This window comes from Sturnira hondurensis, unplaced genomic scaffold (genome assembly GCF_014824575.4).
Source record: "Sturnira hondurensis isolate 20B ecotype Veracruz unplaced genomic scaffold, ASM1482457v3 Scaffold0014436, whole genome shotgun sequence".
NCBI classification, from domain to species: domain Eukaryota; kingdom Metazoa; phylum Chordata; class Mammalia; order Chiroptera; family Phyllostomidae; genus Sturnira; species Sturnira hondurensis.
In genome coordinates, this window is record NW_028087067.1 from 1,567,429 (window position 1) to 1,595,391 (window position 27,963).

The 27,963-nt window shown below is 53.0% G+C and overlaps 1 protein-coding gene across 1 annotated transcript in view; it reads left to right on the forward strand.

Moving 5' to 3' along the window:
- The window catches only part of CSMD1 (CUB and Sushi multiple domains 1), a 775,017-nt gene that overhangs the window by 318,524 nt on the left and 428,530 nt on the right, over window positions 1-27,963 (forward strand). Inside the window, exon 5 of the mRNA XM_037063399.1 lies at window positions 7,777-7,984. Within this exon, the coding sequence (XP_036919294.1) occupies window positions 7,777-7,984 (208 nt within the window). The remainder of the gene's footprint in view (window positions 1-7,776; window positions 7,985-27,963) is intronic.

Sequence of the window (27,963 nt, forward strand, 5' to 3'; positions counted from 1 at the left end):
CCTACTTTCTTCAGCGGTGGAAGATTCGGGTTTGCCAATGAGGCCTCAAAAATAGTTCTTAACAGCGATGAGATCCCTACGTTCTGGACACCCGCCAACTGCAAGCATCCTTCACAGCGCATCTACACATTTTGCACCTCACACGTCAGCCTGGATTAACACGGTGTGCGTGACTCGTATGAACTCCCACAGAGGGGTGTCAAAGATCACACTTCCATGATACCACTGTGTAAATACGCCGAAGCCGTAAATGCACAACCTGCTTGTACCTCGACTCGCCATGAAGCGTGTGCAGGGAAAGGGGCGGCGTCCTCGTGATGAGGGACGGACTAAATACACACTTGCGAACACACCACAGATGCGCCACAGGCGGCACAATGAGCCAACTGCACGTCTAACCGCACCGTCCTGCTCCCCCTCAAACTCGGTCACTCTGCACAACACGTGCCCGGGGTTAACGCATTGCAGAACGCCGAAGGGGCCCCGGGCGTCCCACTGAAGCGCCCACACTGTTATGCGACAGACATTTCAGCACCGCCGTTTAACCGTTTCCCGGGGGGTGGGGGTTGTCCTTAGTGTCGGAAACCTGTTCGTGCTCTTCTTCAATTTTGAATTTTTAAGTTGACATCTTCCTATGAGTTTTAATCTCCAGATATGCCCCTGATTTACCATGTCTTGTTTCTCCCGATTTCATCTAGATTTCTATGTATTATCCCTAGAAATTTAAACAACACACTGGGCCCTCGGGCCCTGTTTCTGCCATTCACCACCCCCACCACATGTGATGTCCCCAGCATTGCCTCTGTCCTTCCGGAACACTTTCTAGTCCCGCCTCCACCTGCGCTCTCTCGGCCGCAACAGAACTCTCGTACTATCAAAGCTGATAATGTTTATGTTTTACTCTGTAATCATAGTTCAGCCCTTCTGACCGTGCCCCAGGGCTGCTCATGAAGTCGGAAGGCAGCACAGAGCATGGCACTCCGGTGATGGCCACGTGTCGTCCACCCCTCGGCCAGGGACCCCACCCGCCCGCAGTGGGCAGTCCTCCCTGGGAAGGCCGGGCCACAGTCCCCACGCCAGTCACACTTCCCGAGAGCTCCCTCGCAGCCTCGGTGACTCAGAGTGACGCCATGGAGCTGCGGTCTTTCTCTGGCCAGGGCGTTCCTCAGTTAGGATGCAACTAGCATTTAAACACGGGCGTGTGTCTCTTTCTCTGTTCACACACACACACACACACACAAAGATACACACATGCACATGTGTGTATATATTGCCTATACAGTATATACACGCACATACATGTGTATGTGTGTATGTGCATGTGCACCAGGGGCGTCCACCCTTTTGGCGTCTCAGGGCTGCACTGGGATAAGAAGACTTGCCTTGGGCCACACATCAAACACACGAACACCAACAAAAACGGATGAGTGAAAACAAGGTTTGGAACGAATTAACAATTGTGTGTCGGGCCACGTTCACAGCCGTCTGGGCCCAGGTGGCCCGTGGGCCGTGGGGTGGGCCCCCCTGCCAGCACAGCGTCACACCCAGGAAGGGCAAGCATTTGAGAAGCTGTTCTTCTCCGTGTCCGTGCGGAGACTCAGTGGAACGACAGAAAGTCGGTGAGGTGCGGGAGGGAGGAGAGGCGCTGTCTCCGTCTTTCCTGGGGTGCAAATAGTTGCCACCGAGCACCGAGTGGGGCTGCCTCTGGGGACTGGATGGACGGAGCGGCCTCCTGGGTCTCAAAGGAAAAATTCTACACCCCCCCCCGCCCACTGAGCCCCACAGGGCGCTGAGCCCAGAGGGCATTTTTAGCTAAGATGAGGCTGAATCCACATCTCTGTTTCCCGCCCCTCAGAGCTCCAACCCGGTGCGTGTGTGAACACCTGCACTTAAGGTACAGACTCACCTGGCGGTTTAAAACGCATCGTCGCTGCCACGTGACGGTTTTATAGAACACAGGATGTGGCGGCTGTCCAGCACTTCTTCAAAGGATTGACTGATTCTACCCATTCCAAGGCAGTTGCACATTCTTGGAAGAATTAATGACCGTTAGCAGAGAGGTGAGAGACACCCAAGGAAGAAGCGGTCGATCTCAGTAACACCTGTAACAAAACACGTAAATAAAACGTGTGTGCTCACGCCTCAGGGACAGCTGTCTGCAGCCACAAATCTCTTTAATTGACAAGCCTTATGCAGTGTGACGGGAAGGGACAATATGTCACTCGCCGATGCTTTATGAGATGTCACTTGAAGTGTTTTAATTGCAGGCATCCTGCCTGTAGTGAGGAGAGGAAGGGAAAGCCTAGGAAACGGCGCCGCTGGAGGGAGAAGGCGAGAAGCCACGCCGCCTGGGGGTGCTTGTAACTCCTGCCATGGCGAGGACGGCTGTGGCCCCAGCGCGACGTCGCCGAAGGTGCACTGCAAAGGGCATCTCCAGGGAGCGGCCCAGGGAGAGCCAAGCCGTGCCCAGTCAGATCGGCTGGGACCATCTTCATAGGCGGAACCTGGCTCTAAATTCAGTTGGAATAGCTCTGGACTGTCCGGTTTCAGCACCTTTCTCGCACGCTGTGCAGTAAAACAACTTCCACGTAGATCTCAGTGGAACTGGAGAAAGGAACCATTAAAGCCAGACGTCCACTGGAGATGGCCTTCAATCCGGTTCCCACGCGTGGCGTCCCCAGGACACCTCAGACTCCCCGCCAAGCACTTCTTGTTTACACTAGCTCATGAAACGCGGTCTTGGAACGAGTTTAAACACCACCCCGAGGGCTTCTGGGCCAGTTATTTTCGTCCAGGGGAGTCAAGTCACGGTCGTTGCCCACGACGGTGTTCCCTGCAGGTGCATGTTCCATTGCTGGGCCGAGTGGGTCTGGGGCCGAAACCCACCCGTGCAGGTCGCTGGCATTCCCTGTGCCCGGAAGCGGAGGGAGTGCCAGCAGTGGGGACTCTGTCACACAGGGCCCGGCGTCGTGTCATCCTGGCTGGGACACCTGGGACACAGTGTTTTCTGACAAAGCCTCCGGTTCTGAAGCTGCTAAACTGAGCTGGGACCGTTTTTAGTGTCTCGGGCCTGGCACAGGTTACGTGAGGTGCTCCAGGTACTCACAGTCGATGGTGGCCGTCCCTGTCTCACTCTCAGTCACCAACGAGCGGCGTGGAGTGAGAACAGAGGCGGAGGGGCCAACCCCACCTCCACGGCGCTGTCAAAGGCAAAGCCAGAGAGCGCTGTCCCTTCATTTGTCCAATTCACTGGTGTCGCATCTGCAACATTTTACGTTCAGCCGACAACACTCTATTCTCCATATCCTCAAAATTATACAAATTAATGGTATTTCTCTCCCCGTAATTTAACATACTGAGTGTTTCCAATGTTTGCTTCGGCACATAATGCTATAATTAGTGTCTCTGTGCGTGCAGCATTGTTTTCCGCTTCTATTTAATTATTTCCTCAGAAGGAACTGTGGGAGCGTTCTCTGCGCTTTGCAAACTCCAGGCTGCACGTGGTTTCAGCACAATTACTCTCGGTTTTGATGTATTTCCTTTTAATTTGAGAGAAGTCGGTGGCATTAAAATGACACCCTCAAGTGGCCTTAATTGTCCCTTGGTTTCCGGGGACTACGTCTGCTTAGTGTGTGTGCCCACACATTGGTTCTGGAAGGAAGCGTTTATCGGGGACCCACGAGGCATCAGATAGTAAACAACAAGGTCAGTGAACATGTCTGCCGAGGGCCACCGAGTGGGCACTCCGTGCCTAGCCACCCAGCGCCTGCCGCCGCCGCCGTGTGCATCACTCAGGAGTCGAGGCCTCCGCAGACCGGCCCTGAACACATTGGCAGGGCCGTGTGCCGGTGAGACTGTCTACCAAACCAGATACTGGGCCCTGCGCGGTCTGCACACTGTAATTCCCTCCTGTTAGTTCTTAGCATGCGGGTCACAACGTGAACGAAACAAGGAAAATACCAACCGGCGTGGAAGTAAAGTTTTAATGGATGGAGATAGACAACATAAATAGAGAAATGAGGAAAAGCCAGTCAGATATGTCACAGCCAGCTGGAGCACATGCTCCGAGGAGCTCTCGTTAAGAAAATCACGTCTGATGACGAGCCGCAGAGACCGGGGGCCAGAGGCTCAGGGCGGGCCCGCTTAGGCTCCCGAAGCCCCGTGCTCAGGGACACCTGTCTTGGGCAAAAGCAGGGACCTTGGCCTCTGAAGGAGCTGGGGAGCGAGGTGCATGAGAACATCAGGAGAAAGGCCTGGACCAGGGACACGACCGGGCGCCAGTCCTGAGACCAGAGCACAGGGTGAGGGCGGGGTGGACGATGGCGTGGGGTTGCAGAGGAGGTCAGGAGGTGGGCAGGGAAGATCCTGTGGGGTGTGCGGACCCTAGTGTGGACTTGCGCTTCCCTCCCGAGTGAGGGGGAGGACCCTGGAGGGTTTTAAGACGAGAAGTGGCATCACCGCCCTTGGACTTGAAGAGGATCCCCCGGAGGGAAGACTACAGAGCGGAGGGGCACGGCGGAAGTCCCGCGGTCAGGACGGCAGGGCAGCCGCGAGGTTGGCCAGATGTGCCCGCCTTCGGAGAGCGGTTCAAAGGAAGGACCCCTGAGCTTTGTTGCTCCGCTCGAGGGATGTGAGGGGGTAGGAGAGTCACCGATGGCAACGCAGCTTTTTCCTCGGCCCCTGGAAGAGCTGAGTGGACATTCACTGAGGCTGAGGAGAGGGACAAGGTCAGATTTGGAAGGAGGAGGACCAAGAGGTGGCTCCTGGGGCTGGTGCATCTGGAACACTGCTCCCTTGTCCACAGGGCTGTGTCATGTAGGCGGCTGGACACAGTCCACTGGAATCTGGGGGAGGGATCTGGACTTGAACTAGACACTGGGAGACTGTCTGCACACACCTGGCATTTGAATCTGTGGGGCAGAGACGGGCTGAGGGCCACAGGGGAGCAAAGGGCCAAGGGCGGACTTTGAGGTGCTGCCTAGAGGGCTGGGGAAGGAAAGAGACGCTGAGAGACACGGCCGAGGAGACACCAGGGAGCCGTGAGAGCAGCGGACGGAGCGCAGGTGGACAAAGCGTGCGTGCGTGGCACCGGCGCCACCCCTGCCCCGGGAAGCCGAAACCGGGGTGGACGCGGCAGGCGAACAGACAGCACTGCTCTCCTACACTGGCGACTTCTTACGAATTTGCTATTATTTTAAGCTTTAACAAAGCTTTGCAAGTCTAGTGAAAAACGTCTTTTAAGGAAGAGGAAAGGGATGGCCATCAATTGTTGCCAGGAGCTGGGGGAGCTGGGGGTGAGAGCTCACTTGAGAGGAGCCGCTGCGGGGGCCTGCGCGGGGCCCACCACGGCTCGAGTGGGTTCGAGAGCAGGTGAGCAATTGAAGTCCTAGTCGCAGACCGTTTTTTTCAGGTGTGTTGCTGGGAAGGGGGTTTCGCAAAACAAGGCTAGAGGTGAATGCAGACTCAGGTGGTAGACAGGCTCTCTTCTCTATCTTGAATTAGGCCCTCAAGATTCATTGCTAGCAATAAGTGTACACAGGCAAGGCATCGAATGATTTATTTCAGAGTTGCTTTTTAAAAAAATCTGAATGGGCAAAACTATAGTGAGTCTGCGAGCTGAGAACTCCGCCGTGAAAAGGGAGAATGATCCCTGGGAGCGAGGAGACAGCAGTGATGCTTTGGCTGCCGTCTGCTCGGGGACGGGAGGAAGACCGCCGCTCAGGTGTCGGCCTGGGGCTGCAGCGGCCAAGGCTCACACAGGAAGGGCTTTCTATCCCCAGAAGTGAGACAGGTGGTCAGATATGGTGCTGGCTGATTGTAAGGTTCCTCTCAGTTTCTGTTTTAGTGTGATAAGGGGCAAAAGGCAGTGGGGACACTGCCACTCGAGGACAGTTCGGGTCTGGCCATCGGGTTGGAGTTACACCCCTGTGCATGTTTCTGGTCTCGGTTTCTCTCCAGCCACATGTACCCAGGGGGGGAATGGGCTTCTGTTCAGATGCGAATCGGAGCTATTGATGCTGGGATTACAAACGCAAGGGAGTGGTTTAAGTGACGGCCTGGACAGCTAAGGATGGCAAAGGGACAAATAAGGACGTGAGGGGCTCAGGGGGGTAAGGGGAGGAGTGGCAAGACCAGAGAACTCCAGGCCCTATGGGGTCAGAGAACTCCTGCAGTTTAGGGCATTCAGAAAGGTGGGCTGGGGACCCAGGACACTTCGGTCATCACAAATGGGGGACTATTCTTGGCAATAGGTGGGGACAGGTGAGGATTCTGCTAAACCTCCCAGGAAATGCAGGGCAGCCTCCCAGGACAGAGGACTGTCCGGCCCCAAGTGCCCATGGCCAGCATCAAGCGTGCGCAGTCGCAGTCTCCGTGTCCCCTGTCCGTGATCCTGTTAGAGAGGAAATGCCTTCTCCTGGCCATCTATTTGGGAGGGGTCTCTGCGACAGTGAGGCCCAGCAGCCTCTCAGGAGGCCGGCCGTCTTCATTCACGCATGTGTCCTGGGGGGAGACCCCCAGACACAGAGGTCTGGGCGACTGTCTCAGGTTGTGGGTATCTCTGGTGTCCACATCGCTCCCTCGGAAACTGGTGACATAGCTGAAAATGTCACCCTAACTGATGAAGCCTCAGGCTTCGTCGAGATCCTGGCAGTTAGTTGCTTTAGGAAAGTACAATGTTCTTCCATTTATTTNAGCAGCCTCTCAGGAGGCTGGCCATCTTCATTCATGCATGTGTCCTGGGGGAAGACCCCCAGACACAGAGGTCTGGGCGACTGTCTCAGGTTGTAGGTATCTCTGGTGTCCACATCGCTCCCTCGGAAACTGGTGACATAGCTGAAAATGTCACCCTAACTGATGAAGCCTCAGGCTTCGTCGAGATCCTGGCAGTTAGTTGCTTTAGGAAAGTACAATGTTCTTCCATTTATTTTCATTGGGTGCTTTTTATGGTGGGGAAAAAAGTATCGTCATCTATTACCAGATGTTATCTATGTAGCCAATTGCATATAGAGAGTAGATCAGTTTTATTGTAAAATAACATGTTCTAAGATATGTCTATAAATATAATTTCTTCCTTCCTTTCTCTCTCCTTCCTTCCTTCCTTCCTTCCTTCCTTCCTTCTCTTCTTTCCTTCCTTCTACTACTTATTACAATGCTTATTGATATCATCTGTATTTCATCTTTATTGACTTTATACTTGGTCCTTTTCCAAAATACTCTAGCTTAAATTTTCATGCAACTATGTCCTAGTTGGAATCTTTTTATGAATCAAGGTGTCTCTGTTATGATTACATTTTACGATATCCTCTGAAGTTCAAAACCAAATACGCATTCCAAGCTCCATAGGAAAATAAAGGTGAAGATAACTGCTTTTAAGAGCACCGTTTTCTCGGACATGTGTGTCAAAGCATGGAGGCATGATGGCGCCATGCATTTGGGTCTCAGAATGTTGCCGACTTCTCTCCATCTCGCAAGGTCCAAGAAGACTTTTGGACCAACCGTTTATCTGTCTCGAGATGTGAGGTGTGCGGCGATCAGACAGTCCCGATTTGGGGACAGCCATGAGTTCACTCTTTCCCACGATGGCACTTGGGTGACTAATGCGATGTTACTGTACGACTTCTGTAAGCCTCTCCGCAGAACTCAGTTAACAAATCCACACAACCCCTGAGCTGGGCGAAGACCCAGCTCTCAGCTAGGCACTGTCTGCCCCTGTTCAAGGGTGACCCTTCGTCAATGCACTTGTGTGTGAGACCCCCTTTCCCTCTGTCCCTGCAGCTGAGGGCGCCTGCGGGGGAACCTTGCGGGGGACGAGCAGCAGCATTTCCAGCCCGCACTTCCCGTCGGAGTACGAAAACAATGCCGACTGCACGTGGACCATCCTGGCTGAGCCCGGGGACACCATCGCCTTGGTCTTCACCGACTTTCAGCTGGAGGAGGGCTACGACTTCTTGGAGATCAGCGGGACAGAGGCGCCTTCCATATGGTAAGTGCCGGGGAGCAATGTGTGTTTCCCACACGATGCTCAGTCACGTGCCTTCCCCGGGGATGGGTGACATGCATGGTGTTGTTTCCTTGCTTTGCTATGCTAGCTATGAAAAGGTCATTGGTATTTATTGCCACGGACTCCAAAGTTCCTAGGTTGTCTTTGTGTGGGCATTTGGGGCTGGGGGAGCCCTCCGTGCCCTGAGTATGGCAACGTAACTGACAGTGGCCCCACTCTGGGCTCATAAAGTCACCTGAAGTCACCTTGCTGAGCAAGGTAAGGGTTGGATCTGGTCCAGAGCTGACGCAAAGTGATCAGATGTTTTCAGGCTGTGGGCTTCCCAGTCACTGATCTGCTGTGCTGCCGACGCATGGCTGATTGATTCTTGTTCCCCCTGGACACACCACACCAAGTCATAGAGCCACTCGGTGGGTCAACGGCAACCCACAAATACTACCCCAACACACGCGTGAGGTCAGGCAATGTGGTCAGCGCCTGTCAGGGCTCTGGTGGGCACGCGGTGGGGTCAGGAAAACCGGATCTGATCAGTTGCGCTCAATTCAGGCTCATGGTGTTGGTGGCAAGAGCAGCTCTGGCTGTGTCTCCTGGTGCCACCGAAAGTGGAGAATTCAAAAAAGTGATGGCAAAAGGCTTGAGGTGTGTCTTGATCTAAGACATTTGTTGTAGGTTGAGCTGCTTTTGTTGTTTTAAGTGTTAGTTAATTGGCACATTAAAACCTGCCTCAGTCACCTGTGTCAGGTGTCGATCGACAATCGGACTGGGATACACGTTTCTTCAAATCCAGGTAGGAGGTGAGGGGGTTGGCGCACATGCACTGAGAAAAGAGAGTGAAATAAGTGTCGTGGCTGTTTCCGCAGGTTTCGGTTTGCATTGCGGTACAAAGACTAACAGGTAAAATATCAAACCTAAGAAACGTCATAAATTAGACCACCTGTTTTAAACTGGCCATTGAAATATAAGTTTATCAGATTTCCCGAGACACGAGACTCAAAGCACCGCATTCCCGTTAACAGGTAAATTCTTTCCTCGCAGCAATTTCACTGAGTTTGTGTTCAATGTCCCTTCTGTTTAGAGAGAAAAGACCACTGCCCCTGCGGTCTTTGTTTCCCCGGGGGATTTATCCGGGATGACCCTGCAGAGGGAGGCAGCTGGCCCACTGTTGAGTCTGTCCCACGCTCTGTTCTTTAAACCCTCACTCCGTGCGACGCCGGAGTTCGTGGGCTCTGAGCTGAGAGCTGGGCGTGCGGGACTCCAAGTTCTCCTGCAAATGAACCTTGTAAACTTGGACGGATCGCTCAGCTGTTTACTTAAGAAAAGGGGCCACCCTAAGTGAACTTTCATTAACTTGGTGAGCATCTGTCCATTGCGGTGAGAGACTCAGAGGTGTGACACTCTCTCCGCTGTAAGATCACGCCATTCTGGCTTTCAGAAAGTCCCTGCGTCTCCCAAATATGCAGTGCCTGATTCCCAGAAAGTAGGTGATTACTGGTAAAATGGCCCTATTTGTGAGAAATTCGATGGGTCCTTGGGGCTGAGGGATCGCCTGGCTGGTCAGATGTCAGGTTGGGGGAGAGACGAGGTGCGAGTGTGGCGGGTGTGAGGATGGGCTGGGAGCCCACAACCAGACAGCAGCTGTGAACAGAGTGCAGCTGAGAGAGGAGACGGCGAGGTGTGCTCGCCCATCCCGGAGCCTCCAACAGAGATGGGCCATGGGGCAGGTGCCCAGAGGGCAAGGCACCACCTGCACAGGGCCAGGTGACCCGCCGAACACCTGGTGCTTCGCCTGAGTAGAGGACCGGCTTCGTGTCACCTGCGCTGGAAGGACAGGTGGAGGGACAGGATGGTGTCGACTTAGTTTTGCCCCTTTCCTCCCCCTGCGGTTGCTCTGCCGTCCTCCCCTCTCTCGGCTCCGTCCGTCACCGCATGGTCCCCGATACGTGGCCCTGCAGGGTCTCCTCTCAGACTCGGAACGTGTGTGCGAATGGATCCCGAGTGAGCGAAAGCTGGGTTCTGTCTGAAATGTCCAGTGGGGGTTAGGACGTGGGTGGGGCCTGCTGGCATCGTTGTTGTGTAGAGATAGTCGGCACAGGAGCCAGGGAAATTGGCCTCTGGCTTCTTGGGCTCTGGATTCAGGCTCGAGGTGGCTCCAACTCTCTGAAATCGACGTAGTATTTGCACGGAAACTGATGATCTGGCAGCAAACTGGGAAAGCGGGGTGGTTGCTAGGGCAGCTTTGGGCACTTGGGTCGTGTGCGCCGACGAACCGGACGGCCCTCCAGCCTGTTATGCTTCCTCTCCGGTGACCATCCTCAGACGGTTCTGTGTCTGTAACCCTGCTCCTTCCGTGGCATCCGTGGTCCTTCGGGCTGGGCACAGAAGCCCCGAGGGCGGCTGTTGGTGAAGGAGCTGAGCACGCACAGGACGGAGCTCAAGCTCAAGGTCAAGGACTCCAAATTGCACTTCCTTTTCCCCCAGCTCCGTTCTCCGGAGGACAGTCCAGGTCTGAGCCCACCGCCTGGTCAGGCCATTACATCCGCTCTATCTCGGGACGGCCAGTGGGCACAGAAGCCTTGAGTGGGAAACTCCACGGGTGGGGACGAGCCAGCGGTGCAGCGATTTCACGCACACCGCGTCCACGGGCCATCAGGGAGGACTGGACTTTTCCGGGTGACATTCAGTGTTCACCATGATTGCAACTGGACATCTCTCAGCCCCCGTGTGAATGGAGCTCCCGTCTCTCAGTGAGTCTTCGGTGGAGGCTGAGGAGGAAAGGTTTTCCCTAAATAACTGTTGGAACGTGGACAGGCACGTTCGCCATAGAAGACAGAATCCTTTGAGGTACCTTTTTAAAATGCACGCAAATGCATGACGCGGCTTGTCTTCCAAAGACCGTTGCTTTCCCGTCATTGTGGAGTAACGGTTGCATGTTCCAACTTGGTATGTTTAAGGGACTGGCCCACCCCTGAACTCCAAAGCGGACCCTAAGCAGCAGGGCAGTGACTCCCAGCTCAAGGTCACTCGGGGTCCCTGCCACCGACGCTGATGCCGGTGAGCAGCCTGGGTGCACAAGCTCGTTTAATTCTCCAGTGCGGTGATCTATTTTAAAAGACAGAATATACAAGCAAGGATGCTCTAAGAAGAAGTTACTTGGAAAATTATTAAGAACAATAACAGGATTAGCCCTATTTTTATTTAATTTGGAGTGAAATTACCAGCTCAGCTATGTTTTCTGCGAGGTTGCCATGGTTACAGTTGGAGCCATCTAAATGTGGCGAATGATGTCATGTGCCGAAATTATCCGTATATGAATGTGCAGGAGTTCGTATGCAAAACCTAGTTGACGGTGGGTACAGCAGAGAAGGCTCCTTGTTATCGCTAGCCAGACTCCCATGCTGAGCCGGTGGACTCTCTCTCAGAGCCCTCCCCCGACCGAGGGCTGCCGTCTCTGGTTCTCTGTGCAGCGTGCTCTGGTAATTACGGTGTTTCTTGCCATCAAAGCCCCGTGCGCCCGGTGGATCCAGGCACACACCCTTCTTCTAGCGTGGTTTGGTGGCAGGACATCTGGCTCATCACTCTGGAAATAGCACAGAGAAAGAAAATTGACTTTATTTCAGAGCGAAGCTACTATGGTTTCTAAATTAAGACTCAGAGGTTCAAGACACATAGTTTGGGCAGGAAATAACTCAGGGAGCATTGATATCTTTCCACTACGTGACCCTGTCCAGGGGGATCATTCTCGAGGCCCCCATGGGACAGGGGACGCGTGTGGGGCGGAGGAGGGGAGGCAGGCGCCTTGAGACTGTGCCTCACTGGACGCGGGCATACTCCAAGGCATCGGTTCTGGAAGAACCTTCAGTGACTGAGCCTCGGGGCCTGAGGACTCGGTGCCCAATCCAACTGGGCGCCATTTGGGGACTCTTGTCACCAGCCACTCCCACCTCTGTCCACCCCTCTCGTGTGAACACTGGAGGTTCGGCCACACTGAACATGTCCTTGTCTCCATGTTAACACGTAGCTGCCCCCCCAGCACCAGGTTTCGGGCCTGTGGGCACATGCAAATCCCTCCCTGCCTGGCAAGCCTCCGGCTAAATTAAGACAATGCTCAGAGTGGTCCTCCCAGGGCAGAACGGTTGGGAAAGTAGCAGGACCAGGGGTCTGTGTGACCTCCCCGCCACCCCCACCAAGGAAAACGTCCTTGGCCGTAACAAATGCAGGGGTACCCTGGGCCGGTTCAGACCAGATCCGCCCATTCTTGGTCTACTGCTCACCCTGGTCACTCCCTCACCAGCGTGACTCCACCCTCGCCTGTCTGGCCCAGGTGGGGCCTCACCGAGGGGATGGAACCAGAGTGGGACAGCGTGTAGCTCTGTTCCCGTAAGCCAGACACCATTTCACGGTTAGACCAATGGCATCAGCGGCCCAAACAGAACTTCAGAGAAATCGGGGAAGCCCAGGGAGCTTCCGAGGACCCTCGAAGGGTCGGTTAGCACCTGCAGTGTCTATGCAACTTGTCACTTAATTAACATTGACTTGGTCTACGTTTAATTTCTAACGAGGAAGCTTCGTGCTGGCTCGCACCAGGCACTCAGTCAGGGACTCCCTGAAATCCAGCCTCCCGCCCACCTGCCCCAGGCGAAAAGGAGGGAAGGGCCTTCCCACCCTCCCCCTTTTGTTTTTAGTTGTTCCCTTGGAAACCAGTTTACAGAGAAGTTTACAAGATGCTCAGAGAGTTGCTGGGTACCCTGACAGCTAACATCTGAGACCACCACAGCATAATCGGGGGCACCAGGAAATTAACACAGGTCACTGGTGAATGACCAGTTCACACACCTGATCTGAATTTCCCCGGCGGTTCTGCTGGCTCCTATTCTGCACCAGGGGCCAGTTCAGGGGGGCCCAGTTCAGGGGGGCCCAGGGCCCTGAGGGGGTCCACCCCTGCCCGCAGCCTGAGACGGTCTCCAATCCTTCTTTCCTTCCGTGGCCTTGACTGCCCTCGCTAACCGTCAGTCTGGGCCCATCGCTTCGGGAGGACAGTGGAGCCCGCCCACACTGCCCCTCACTGCCGGGGAGACCCCGGTTTTTCTCCTCTTGGCTTTTCCACTTCAGTTTGAATTGAGTAAACATATTTTACGAGCCTTTGTCAGGAATGTTCTCCACATTTGTCATTCATTTCCCTCGGTGAGGGAAACCCCGCACCGCGCCCGCCAGAAAACCGTCCTCCTCTGCCTCGGGGACTGCTGTCCGGGCCCTCCCTTCCCTCGTCCCCACCTGAGAGGCACCGTCCCGGGAGGCGCTGGTGGGAGGTCTTTCAGGCCAGACTCCACCTGGAAGAAGCAAGCAGGACGACCCCCGGGCCTGGCCGAGGGGAACCCGCTGCTGAACGGCCAGCCCCCCACCGCTGTGCATTCTGGCTCTGCACCAGGTGGGGGTCCCCGAGGGGAGGGGCGGAGGCCGCCCATCTCCCCACTGGTGTGGCGATGGCTTTGTCAACAAGCGCCAGGCACCTGTCACCACTCCCGAGTCTCACTGCCTCTGAGAGGACTTTCACGTGGCGGAATCCACGGCCAGGTTTGCAGTGTACGAGGTTGACGAGGTTAAAGAACTATTTCAATTAATGTGTGTCTTGAATGGCAGGAATTTGGATAATTTATTTCATGGTGGGAGCTCTGGACGAACTGCAGCATTTCACCACACACACGGGGACCGGACCAAGGGGTGACACCAGACTAAGGGCTGAGGAAAGACAGACAGAAAGCCCCACTGGCTTCTGAACTGCAAGGCACTGGGGAGGCGGCCAGTGCGGGGAGAGCCCTGGGCCTGGTCACAGCCACAGTTAGATGGAGGTCACCTGCCAGACGCCACAGCTGGGCTGCAAGAGCTCTCTGGTCTCGTGAAATCCCACCACGTAACCTCATTTTATTCCAAATACATTCGCTGTGAATTATTCATGTTGCAGGAAATGGGAAAAATTTCCCCCTGTGGGGATTTTAATTCATTTCACAAAATCCTTGCTATCTTGTATTCATACCTCTCTCTTTTTGTATTTCTGTATCTCTTTTTTCTGGGGGGGGGATCCAAAGAACAAAAAGTAATCACAAATAAATTTACATTTTGAATTAAGTTTGCCTTCTAAAAATGCACCACCTTTTACGGGGCTGCCGCACCGACTCATTTTAGTGGTTGTCGAGGGACAGTTGTGAACTCAGCTATTCCCCAAATTAGCCAATTTGTGCGTCACGGCGCTTCAGCATTTGAGATCTCCATTTAAAATTTCTGTCAAAACTCTGGGTTATCTAATTTCTCTCCTCTTAAAGACTGCACAATTCCATGGAGGGCTGGTTGGGAGAATTGGATGATTCTGTGCAACCCGATCCCTCTCCAGCCGATGTTTTATCGCCTTCTCCACCTGTTTGCACGTCCACACTGTGCTGGAAACATTGGCACCGGCATCTTTTAAACCGAGTAATAAAAGTACCAAAGTTATCCAACTTGAAACCCTCTGGAGAAACCTGGCAAGACTAGGGGTGCCAAGGTGTGTTCCAGGGTCACTCACTGAATCAGAAATCTGGAAGAGTTTTAACTGAACGTTTAGCAACATTTGGGATGGGTAGAGAGAAATCAGGGTGCTCTGAGCGAGGACGGGGAGGGTCTGCCCCTCTCCTTCCAGTTCCACAGAGCACCCGATGGCTTAAAATGGGAAGGCTCTTGAAGATGTTTCAGGACGGGTGGTCCTCGGTCAGCTGAGGACCCCTCTCATCCCAGCCTATAGCCCTCCATAGTGTGATTCCTGAGTCAGGGCGGGCTCTTATAGAATAAGGACACGGAAAAGTCACTGGACTTCAAGGAGCAGCGAAGAGTTGGGGATCCACCTTGACCTGAGTAAGCGCCTAACAGGAGAGACGGCCGTGCCAGAGTGAGTCGGAAGGGAAGAACATCTGGTCCACACAAAACGGGGGACGTTCGAAACGAGTCAGTGTGATGGATCAGAAAAGGAAAACTGTGTGGCGGCCAGACAGCCCAGGACGAAACCTCGGTGTGGAAGGGATCCCTTCGCGCTCAGAGGCTGCAGTGTGACGAGCAGCCCGCGGACGTTCGGAGACTCTAAGACAAGTTTCACGAAGAGCCTCACGTCCTAGACGGAGGCCACACTGGGAATGGGGCAGCGGCCCTTATGCAGACGGAGAGCGGACCAGGTGCAGGAGCGCTCGCACGTTGCCTTCAACTTCAGGCACGCGGGGGCGGGCGGTGTTCAAGCAGCGACTTCACTCACCGTGTGTTTGTGTGTGTGTGTGTGTGTGTGTGTGTGTGAGAGGACTGCACAAGAAGGGAGGCATGCATTTATCGGCTTTATTAAAAAGAGAAAAGCAAGTGTAATACGCAGCCCTAATTAATGGAAAGTGATACGTCGGCTTGCAAAATTATTTACTGTCAGAGAGTGGGCCCTGTGCACAGCAGGGGGAAGCCCTCGAGGAGAAAGGGGCTTTGATTTATGACGCACCCGGCGGGTCTCCTTTAGTCCCTTCTAATTCACCACCAGCTGCGAGAGGGACCAGGAGGGCTCTCTTTCCATCCATCACACAGGATCCCGGAGGCGGGGATCCGGGGTCGGCGAAGTGATTTTTCACGAAAAGTGGTGCGTAAGAAACACCGGGCTCTGATGCTGAGACGCAACGGAGAGCACAGACACACTTGTCAGTGACCACTCAGAGTGACCGTACGGTGTCAGCTACCACTTCTGCGTCAGGGTACCCTGCCCCTCGCTCATGAGGACCACATTCAAATCCACATGATTTCCATGGGCTTGGCATGAATGGAACTAAACCTGAGATAAAGCGTCGACACTCCACACGCTGATTCATGCTTTCTCTTCCTTTCTGGTTTGTGCTGTGCATCCTTCTCTCTCATTCCCTCCCCTCTGCTGTGTGTGTGTGTGTGTGTGTGTGTGTCTATGCATAACGGAGACACTAAGCCCTGGACCCAACGAAACATGATGGGTTTTCAAAAAAAGATCAACATTTGGTTCAAATCCAACTCTAGCTGTAATCTTTCTTACTTTGAGTGAACAATCAAAATATTGCCCATGTCTCCATATTTTTCTTTAACACACCTGGATGACACATCAAACCCTGAGTCTTGTGTCAGCTGTGACTCAACAGCCCTCGGCACGATCGAACTCCGGACTCCGTGATGGGAACACACGATGCCTTGTCTCCTTACCAAGCGCCATCGTCTGAGAGCCAAGGGCCCCAGACGTTCTAACCTGGAACAGTCCGTAGCTCCTCCCTGGCTGTGCCATGGGTCGGAGCTGGTCTTGGGGCACCAGCTGGTGTGTGACACTTCCACAGGCAGCCGCTGGCGTCCAAAGTCAAGCTTGCCTCTGGTCGTCGTGTTGTTTCAACGCATGGACCGTGTTTTGCACGTGCACTGTGACCGTTTCCCGAGCGGGCGCCTCCGTGACGGTGCAGGGGTGCAGTGGACTGACTGCCTGTGAGATGAGTAAGAGGTTCCCCGAGGGAAACCCAACCAGGGTCACAAACAGTGCAAAGCGGGGCACATGAGAACGTTTACAGATGTAAACGTTCACACCTGGGAGTGTGAAGGATTTGCGGCAAATGTGGCTGCCGTCCAGGCAGCCCAGGCATGGTGGCTGTGGGACAGTGGCACCCAGTAGTGTCTCCTCAGCTGGGACCAAAGCTCACCTGCCATGTGAGGGGGTTCAGCCGCTGGCTAGGCCCCCGTCCTTGTCATGCGAGGCTTTTGGAGAAAAGTCTAGAAAGAGTGGTAGATACCCACCCCCAACTTTGAAGAGGATTTGTATTTGATTTGTATTCAAAAGGAAACGTCAGAATAGCGCGGAAGTTTCTGAGCAGAAGTGAGATGCCCTTGGGGAGTGACCGACAAAATCCATCAGTGGCAGGGGGAGACCTTCTATCAGGACGTCACACAGAAAAGCCAGAGACAGCCTCCGACAGCCAACAGTGACGCCAAAGGCAAGCAGAGAGCAGAAAACCCGGCTGGTGACGTCCAGACAATTGCTTTGGGGGAGGCCTCCAAGGGGGAGGCAACCCCACCCCGAGGGCTGGAGACCTGTCGCATGTAAAACTCAACAGAGCACCTGGGACCAGGCCGCCCCCAGCCTTTGCCTGACGCACAGTGTTTCCAGTCCAGGCCAGGCCGCGCTGGAGCGCACTGGGGCCAGGCCAGCTCCCTCACCCCGTGACTGAGTCCCAGACCGGCCTGCAGCTGGCAGTCCGGTGCACAGGTCAGGTACCAGGGTGACCTCGAACCTCGCGTTAGCCCATGCTCTGTAAGCTGTACAGAGCGAAGTGGGAACAGATGACGCTGTCATGATGAGCCACGGGTACCGCATCCAGGTGTTTCCATGGCTACAGACAGTCTGAGACACGTGGGGGACCCGCTCCCGAGTGCCGCAACTTTCACTCTGGCCGGGCAGGCGACGGTGCCGTTGCCAAGGCAAGCGGTCCTTTTGGAGGACGCCGTCATGTTTACCAGGTTTACTTGGCCAGTCTCTAACATTTAGATACTTTCCACACTGTGCCTGTCTGCTGGGGCCACTAGGACAAGGTGCCACCTGCTGGGTGGCGTGTCACCAGTGGCAATGCATTTCTCACAGTTCTGGGGATGCATGGCCAAGACCCAGGTGGTGGCTGGTGTGTTCCGCCGGCGCTCCCTTTCTGGCTGGCAGACGGCCGCCTTCTCCGTGTGCCCACGTGATGGGGGGTGACCTTCTCTGTGTGTCCACGTGATGGGGGGTGACTTTCTCCATGTGCCCACATGATGGGGGTGTTGGACGCAGTTCGAGCCTCTCCCTCTTACAACAACACTAGTCCCGTCCTGGGGCTGCGGCTCACTGACCTCATCTCCCCGACACTGCAGCCTCACCTCCGCCTGTGAGTCCGTGGGGCATCAGGGCCACAACCGGAGCATTGAGGACACACTCAGTCCACACACCCCGTCCGGAAGGTGAGTGTGGAGGTGCCCCCCAGGCCTCCTGTCCCTGCCTGCGTGGCCTCTCTGCCACCATCCCACCTTGCAGCACAATCTAGATAAAACCCGCCGGCACCTCGGGCAGGCTGTGCAGAATGAATGAGGGCAGGCCGCCATCTGCTCCCAGCAAAGGGGCGTCCTAAATTCCGAGCTGAAAACACGAGAGGAACCATGTGGCTCCCGCGTCTGAGCCCAGCACTGAGGTTTGCCGGGGCCTGGCCCGGATCCAAGTGGGTGAAGGGGAAACATCTGCCGGGCGCATCCTTACGAGACGTCAGGGTCCCAGGGGAGATGCGGGACTGCTTCTCTCCTTCCCGTCTCTGACCTGCTGTGCAGCACAGCCTTCCGGGAGGTATTTGGAAGGTGGAGGGGCCCGTGGCCAGCTGGTACGTGCCTATTAGGACACAAATCCCCTCCTGGCTCATTGTCCCCGCCTGTGTTCCCATCATTAGAGTGAATCGGCGCCCTGGGAGGGGCTGGCAGGCAGACTGGAGCTCACGGCCCGGAGGCTGCCTGCAGGAGGGGGCAGGGCCGGGGGTGGGGGTCTTCCCCTTAAAAGCAGGAGCTCGTGAGGCCCCCTTGCAGTTCAGTGGTCATCGCCCCTCACACAGATCAGAGTGTCCACTTAGTGCTGATGAGCACCTGGGTGGGCGGGAGGTGTGTGAGTGAGGCGGGGACTCTTCATTGAAATTCTGTCCCCACCAATAAGCCTAAATCCATTCGTTAGCCCTGAGAAGGACCAGTGCTGATGAAACCTTGTGCCTGATTTGCCTGTGTGGGTTGCAAGCTGCACTGTAGAGTACAGTGAACTATTTAAAGTTACAGATACACTCGGGGGGTTCTTGCAATAACGCCTTTATTGGGAGGTAGGTAGGTTCTATGAGTATGCATAGAAGGAATATGAGCTGAATAAATCTCTGAATTATGAATATTTTATAAATAAGAAGTAAAATTATATATGCTTAGGGAAAAAAATAGACCGGGGTACGGAGAGAAATGCGTGGACACTTGATATCATGGGGCCTGTGAGTTTCTGGGGTGGGTGGGGCTTTCCACGTCAGTGATGTGATCTCACATGTGTGGGGTCCGGGGCCCTGGGGGCTCTGGCTCAGGGCTGTCTGTCCCACAGGTTACGTGTGGGTGGATGAGCCAGGACGCTTTTCTGTGATCAGAGTGACCATCCACTTCGTTAGCCCTACAGGAGGTCCTCGGGAACCTGCTCTGTGAGGTGTGAACGTTCAAATTGACAGCCCCCTAGGCTAGCACTTGCTCAGGTGTGCTGTTGTTTTGGGAAGGAGCTATAGCATGAGGTGAACACCAGGCAGTTGTTCGTAAGAGCCTTCTCTGGTCATGGGGGTGATTGGGTCCACAGGTCACTTACTACCCTCTCGATCATTAGATTTATTCATGACCTGCGCTTCCTAATGATCTCCACTGGCCTGCTTGAACCAGACTCATGCAGAATAATATAATGGAAGAGAAAACAAAAGCCAGGAGGAACGAATTAATTAACTGTAAATGGACATGCATGGAATCGCAGAGACTAAAATTAATATTTAATTTTTAATTTCCAGGAATCTATGGCAAAAAGAGGAAGTTAGCCATTTACTACATTCTCATTAGCAGAAGAGAGACATTTTGAAATGTCTCTCGAGTGGCAACGAATGTATTTCCCTGCTAAATTTGAAAATAAAATTTAACCAAGGGCTTGACGGCTGGTCCCAGAAAAGTGAAACACTTTGCTTTTTTGAACACAAGGAGGTGAAATGCAACGGCGGATTATCTGTGCGTTTCTCTCAGTGGAACATTTTAGGTTAAGCCCATGCCACCCCGAAAGATTCGGAGAGGAAGGAACGCACACACCCCTTTATTCCTTTCTTCCTGCAGCAGGATTCATTTATGTTGCACATTCTCCTCCAGGTTGTTGCTCTGGGCAGGTCAGGACATCCAGAAGGAAAGAAATGGTCTTTCTCCAGGGGACCCATCGTCTGGTTGGACCTTCTTGTAGGAATTACTTACTCCACTGGGTAGAGTATGATCATTACAGAGAGGGCTGGGCAAACAAAAATGGTGTCACAGTTGTTCCTATGGAAAACCCTACAGTAACTGATGAGTAGCAACACCAGAGAACACGCTGTGTTTTGTCCGCTCACATCTGTAAGCCTGCCTTTGCCCCACCCTGGGGTCCAACCATGGACACTCAGCCTGGGTCATAGGCACCGTGTGGCACAGGGAGTGTTATGACCATCTTACTGTGAGGGGACAGGAGGAGACGTCACCAGTGTGACTGCCGAGCTGCAGAACCCCGGTTTGCAGTGAAGAGCCGTGTTTGAATCCGGGTGCAGCGGGGACCACCCGCGGGGATGGTGAAGGCGAGCTCAGGGTATGGGCAGTGCTGGTGTCCCCGTCCCTCTCAGCTCCCCTTTGAGGGGGAGACCTCCAAAGCCGATCGACTCTTCAAACACTCCAGACATGAATCACGCTTTTTCCTGGGTCACCTCCTTCCAGAGGTTGTAGGATTTTCAGCGACCTCACGGGGCCACAGTTCATTTTGCAGGAAGCTTTATTTTGAGGTAGAAAATCAGTATAAACTGTACAAAGGGGGTAATGAAAGCCAAACTATCAGCTAATAAAGTTGTTGTATTTATTGGGTAAGTGTAACCGGAAGCAAAATCCAGACAGCTGTCAATTGCTCTTTCCCAACACTCTTTGATTTTCACATAAATCTACTGTCTAAACGCACAGTTCTCTGTGTAAAACTGGAAAGATTTCTCTTGGCGGAAGGCGGAGGGCTCTGAAGTCAGACAAATCCCCATTCTACTTACGCAGGGTATTCCACGTCGCCCGAGTTAATTTTCCTTTCTTCTCTAAGGAGCTCATCTACCTAGGCCAAGGTCATTGATTTGTTCATTTTACTGTACCTGGTACCCACTTGTTTAGGCTACATTTAATGTCCTTGCTCTCCGTGGAGTTTTCTATCTATAAACACACAAAAAGCAAATACAGACGAAGGATGGAAGAGGCCATGAGTGAGACAGGCTGAAACCAAAGGTGGCCGTAAAGATAACCGTCCGGTGAAACCAAGTCCCGAGCACCAGGCATGGCACGAGGCCTGGAGACAATGGATGAAGCCAAGAGGAACTGGAAGCCGACCCTTTGGAAGGAGTCACCGCAGTCCCTGAAAGCCGTCAGTCCTCTTGCCTTCCAGGTGGGAGCTGAAGGAGTTCGTCAGCCTGAGCCTGGCCTTCCAGGGAATGTTAAAAGGGGCATCCTCAAGATGAAATAAAACTCTAATTAGTAGCAGGAAGGGATATGGAAGTGTAAAACTCACGGTTGAAGTCAATTATACTTCAATAAAACGGAGGAAAAGAGGGAAAGCAATTAACCTAAAAATAGTCTCTTTAGAGAGTAATTTGGCAAGAACCAAAATTGTGCAGACCATTTTACCCCAAATCTTAGTCCTAGAAGCCATCCTAGGAAATTAGCCCAGGACACTGAAAAACCCCTCACAGGGACAAGTGTTCACTGTAACGTCGTAGGTAATGATGACGATGTCGCTTTGCAAACCCGTGGGGCGTAGAGAAAGCAGTCGTGTGGCGATCAGCAGCGTGGCTGTCTCAGGAGTGGCGCATCCTCTGTGGCTCACACACAGAGAGGATGACGTCTCACCTGCCACCTGCCGGGGAGGTGGGTCCTGAGGTGTTGCCATGGGCTGCTGACACAGAGAGGCACGTCTCCCAAATCATGTCCCTAGCCCTCGGAGTCCTGTGGGAGGGACCCTGGGAAGTGACCTGACACAGGGGGGTGAATCACAGAGGCTGCTCACTAGGCACATGAACTTGAACAAGGTCCTTGAGCTTTCGGGGGCTCATTTCCCTCATCTATGACACCACACTAATGACGGGGACAGCCTCATGGGGCTCCTGTGGAGATGAAATGAGCTGATCGACAGAAAGTTTGGAACAGTAGATGCTCGGTCGTTAGGAAGTCCTGGCCATATTTAACCAGGGTGGTGGGGTGGAGGGTCGAAGTCCAAGGTTACGGGTTATTATCACTGATCATGCAGCTCCTGCCTTGTGCTACTTGCTCTTAATTGGTAAGATTGGTAAGCTCCATGGGAGCTTGTCTCGGTATATTCTGACTTTATCCAACACGTGTTTGTGAACTACGACGCACTACTCACTTTTCTAGGCCCTGGAAACAGACGCATTCACCAACCAAAGGAAAACAGCCGTGTTCCCGAGGGTGTCACACTAATGAGTCATAAACAACTTGTGGGCTAGTCGTTGGAGAAACACTGACTGTACGTGGAAAATGCAAGAGTTTACCCTGGTAGGGAGAAGGAACCTAAGAAGACAAGCATTAATAATTCTTAAAAAATCATATTTAAAATATTCCTATAACCAGTACATAAGTGATTAAAAATAAACAAGTCATTTCTTATTTAAAATCTTAAGCTCAGCATCGTTGCTATCAAGTTTTTACTCTACAGTTAATGAGTTTATTAGGTTTTTGTTAGTTTCAGGCAAAAAAGTCCAGCGCATGAGGTGTGGACGTGTATCAGTTCGTATGAAACAAATCCCCCACTTCCGTTCTCATTAGACTTTTAATTGAATGCCCAAAAGACATGCTGCGAATAACTTCTGTGAGGCTGGCCCATTTAATCCTATTGCAACTAATGAAAACACAGTACTTTGTTATTTAAGTAGCAAAGAGCAGCCACAGAAGTAATACATGAGCAATATGTTTTCAAATAAAAAATATGCAAGCATTTTTTTAGAAGTGGCTTATAGGAAAATATTTCCGATGACTGGGCCACACCATGCCCTCTTTTCCTCAGTCTGCCTATGATGAAGTCGGGGCGACCTGTTGGGGACGTGTCCTTGGTTGGCGCTGTGGGCCCTGCTGGGAAGGAGCAGGAGTTGGGTGCATAGCATCCCCCCGGGGAGTCCCCTGAGGGGAGTGGCTTCTGTCCAATCAGGGGCTGCTGCCGTCCCAGATGGGAGACGCCCTCACAGCCCCACCCCTGGGTGACGAGTCCCAGCTGACCTTCAGGCCCTGAGAGTCCCTCCGCTGTGACTTCGCAGTGTGTTTTATCGTCGGCTGCTTGCGGGGCGGTGAGGAGATTCCACGAGGTGGTTAGAACACGGAGTGTCCAGTTTCACTCACATCACTGGGAGGCCTTGCTTTCGGGGCGTGTCCATACACACCAGAAATGGTCCCCGAGTTACACTGTGTGACAGAGAGAGAAAGCGAACTGACCACAACCCTATGTGCCGTATGTATCTTACAGCAATTTCTATATGACAGGATTAATGAATAATGAGGCAATGGGGGCACACAGGCAGTGTCCAATTAGTACGGACACCGTGCTTGTCCCAAAGGACACCTCCCTGGAAACGCTCGTGAGGGGGAAGAAGATATGGCCGATCACAGAGTAAACGACACTGTTAACCTGCTGTTTTCATTCAACCGTTCAAATAGTTTTTCTATTTAGTAATTTTTTTCTAATTCCCTATTTGGATCATCCAGCTGTGTTTTCTACTTTATATTGTGTTGGGTTTTTTCTTTTCTGTTTTACATAATCATGAGGTCAATCTCAAAGTGTATTTGCAAATATCTTTTTTTTTTCATGAAATAGATTCCTGCAATTTGCTAGGACGTTTACTATGCACATTTGAATGACTTTAATTGCACTGTGTGTTCACTCCTACGAGAACTGTGTGAAAGAAACCGTTAGTAGTAACCATGCTGACAATGTTGAATTTACCATCAAATATGAAATACCTTCCATAGGTGTCTTTGTAACACATGGAACATAAATATTGTCACATAAATGTCCATGATGTAAGAGAGACCCTGGGGCCCCTGGGGGGGGGGGGGCAGGACCTGGAGAAGCGAGTTCCTGAGAATAACAGAGACAACGAAGGGGAAAGGACAGAAGGAGCGGAGAAGACGCTGGTCACTAGGGTCCAGTGTCGCAGGAACGTCAGCTCCTCATACAACGTATGAGGAAATATAAGCCAAAGGACTGTAGAAATGAAGATGATTGTGCAGAATGGTAGTACACACAGTTTTTAAATTTTCATTGACTTGGATTGCCTGATATTTAAAATTCAGCCATGTAAGAATGGACATTTTGGTAGACTAAATAGGTTATCTAAGATTCTAAACTTCTAATATGACTAATCAATTCCCGCAAGACACACAGAGAGGACAAAGGAATCTTAAAAAAGATTAAACGGGAAGAGTCATCATCGTGCACACTTTTCGGACGCGACTGGAAACAGAACGCCTCTGCCTGGCGGCTGCGGCCTTGAGAGACCCACGAAAGCGCCAGTGGACGTGAGGGCACCCCGTTGCCCTCCTGGGGGAGGGCCCAGCAGGGCTGCATGCCTTCCATAAGGACCAGCCGAGTCCTCCCGTGAGCAGGAAGTCAGCGGTGCTTTCCATGGAGTGCGTCACACGGCCCGAGTTCAGGGACACGTGGATGGGCCAGTTCAAGGCATCTCAACTATGGGCAGATAAACACGCAGGTTCTGGTAGAAACCCCAAGCGCTGGCTGAGACCCAGGGTCCCCTAGAGCCCCGTGTGATGCCGATGCTGACAGCTGCTCCTGGAAGACTCCCCCCCCCGGACCTGCTCCCTTCCTCTTCCATTCTGCGCCCTGCTGTGCCCGCACATCAGTGAGAAGCACATCGGTGAGAAGATTGAAAATTGGCCTTAGGTCCTTAATCGTATTTCTGGAACCTGAATATGAAAGAATTCCCTCATAGTTGCTTCTTGAAGAAGCAAAGAGATGGGTGTCCTTTAGAGCCATAAAATCGATCAGGGGCCCCATGCCATGGGTCAGGTCCCCACTGGGTCCCAGGGGAGCCGCCTATGGAACTTTCTCCTGGTTCTGGGACCTTGGGCCTCACTGCTGGGCCTCTCTACCGATCAACAACCTCTCAGAGATTTAGGGCCTACCGACTGCTTTTCTTAACTGATTACTTTAGGATGCTCTGGGCATTTGCTTCCTTTAAAAGAAAATCCACAGCCTGATAGTTTCTCTTTGACTACTACGTGTCACAGGAAGTCATCATTTTGAAGCATTTTCAAATATTTCAGGACTTCCCATGAGGACACATGTGTGTTTAATTTCAGCGATGCATCAAACACAGGCCACTCTGTAGGTTATGGACATGCCAAGGACACCATATCAGACGCACAACAGTGTTTCTGTCAAGGAACTCGATCGAAGGCCGACTAACAACCTCCTGAGTGACAAAAATGCTGGGTGCAAGCGTTTCAATAAGACGAGTTTTCCAAATTACATAGATCTCTGCATCCTAATTTGACAGCTTTGCAGAAACCCTCTCGCAGATGAACACTTCGTTTAAAAATCCTCCCAGCCCCTGGTGGCTGGGAGATTTCTGCTTCAGTAAATTAAAATAATAATATATATGATTATTCTGCAGAAACCTCAGATGGTTATTTTACTGTCAAAATCCCCACTGGATACATCAGTAATGCCCACTAGTGCCACAGAGCTAGAATTAGTGCCATGAACAGGGGGATGACATGTCCCCCTTGCTTCTTCAGAGACCCCGTCACCTTCTGAAACCTTTTGGAGAGTAAGCTACAGTCCTCTCAACACTGTCACCTTCAACAGTCACCTCCAACATGGTCACCACCCAATGCTGTCACCTCCAAGACCATCACCTCCAACATGGTCACTGCCCAACACTGTTACCTCCAACATAGTCACCTCCAACGCCATTACCTCCAACAGTCACCTCCAACACTGTCACCTCCAACATGGTCACCTCCAACATAGTCCTTTCCAACACCGCCACCTCCAACACCATCACCTCCAACAGTCACCTCCAACATGGTCACTACCCAACACAGTCACCTCCAACACAGTCACCTCCAACACAGTCACCTCCAACAGCCACCTCCAACATGGTCACTTCCCAACACAGTCACCTCCAACACAATCACCTTCAGCATGGTCAATTCCCAACACAGTCACCTCCAACACAGTCACCTCCAACATGGTCACCTTCAACATGATCACCACCCAACACCATTACCTCCAACACTGTCACCTTCAACACCATCACCTCCAACACTGTCACCTTCAACACCATCACCTCCAACATGGTCACTGCCCAACACTGTTACCTCCAACATAGTCACCTCCAATACTATCACCTCCAACAGTCACCTTCAGCATGGTCACTGCCCAACACAGTCACCTCCAACACAGTCACCTCCAACATAGTCACCTTCAACATGATCACCACTCAATACTGTTACCTCCAACACAATCACCTCCAAAGCCATCACCTTCAACAGTCACCTCCAACATGGTCATCTCCACCACGGGCAGCACTGAGAGAACGAACGCACAGGGACCCAAGGGACCAATCTGCACTACAGACTGGTTGTCACCTGCGTCCTGAGGACACAAACTGGACGTAAGTCTGAGGTGTGTCTTCATATTTAAGGAACAGGCAGAAGTTGTGACCAACCTCCTAGTTTTCAAAGAAAAATATCTGCAGGTTAGGAACGTCTGGGGACAGAGAGCCATGGCCTGAGAAAGGCACAACGACGTGTTTCTACAATGGTGCGACGCCAGCCTCGCTCGGCTCAGTCCCAGGGCTCACAGTCTGACGTCAGATGCTGGGATCTGTTTTGTGTCGTGGGTGGCAGGCAAAGCCAGTGAGACCCCGAGTTGGCTCCTCACCTTGAAGACGCTTCAAGGGGATTTGAGATGAGAACACACCAAACATCCAGTTTAAAATTAGGGAAGGTGTGGAGGACGTGCATTGCACTCCTTCACAGGACAGCAGTGCGTGGATGTGAGGAGCTACCCTTCCCACCAGGGGTGACACTTCCAGGTGGTGTGTGGCTGCCCTGCTCTTCTCGTCCCGGCTCCCAGGGGGTGGCATGTCAGCCCTTGGTGCACAAGAAGTGGTGACGGCCACCCCAGCCTCTGAGGGATGTGTGGGGACACCCTCAGCTGCAAACCGATGGAGGTCTCACGGAGCCCATGCTTGTCGGTGCCAACAAAGGTCCTGTGTTGGGTCCACTCACTGACACCATTTAAGTTCAGTTCCCACCTGTCCACCCTTCGGCCGCCACTGACTGCACGGGGGTTTCCAGGCCTGTCCTTCTCCACTCCTCCGCGCCGGAGATGACTGTCAGCTCTCAGGGACACTTGCGCCACACAGAGCAGGCTCCTGAGAAACCGCTTCCTGAAGGACGGTCCCTCTGGCCCCAGTCTGTTAACCCCTTACGATCGGCCTGAGGAAGAGGGTGGCACTTCTCTGAAATAGGAACTCAGATGTTTGCGGGAAAACACGCTTCCGAGGAACCCAGGGCAGAGCGTCTCGTGTCCCCTGCTCCCGGGCCCAGACCCAGCGTCTTCCTGGAGCTCGCCCGTCCCGCGCTGTGGGCTCGGAGTCGCCTGCAGTCCACCCACTCGGAGACTGTGGCTCGATTCCTCCACAGCGGCCCTTGCCTAAGGCTCCGTTTACCTCACACATAACATTTGTTGTGTTTTTATTATTTCTAATCCCCCCCGGAGACGGGGCCTTCCTCCCACCTCTGCGTCACAGCGGGAGACGCTGCGGCCCCGCCTCTGCTTCCGCCCCTCAGAGTGGCTTTCTCCTCCAGTTTTCAGACTGTCTTTCTCGTCACTGATTTCCAGAATTCATCATCATAAAACTCACCTCTCTCCCCTCTGACACCATCATCACCAGGTATGAAATACGACCCTGCATCCCTGCTTTGAAACCAATTTCAAGTTGGCCCCCGCGGATGGGAATAGGTGAACTTGCAGAAACTGAAGATGGAGAGGTTTCCGTCACACGGGTCACTGCCATGTTCACAGCTGCGGCTGCTCTGCGCGCATCAGCGTTAAGGCGGCCTTTGTGTTGATTACTCGTGGGTCCCTTGCT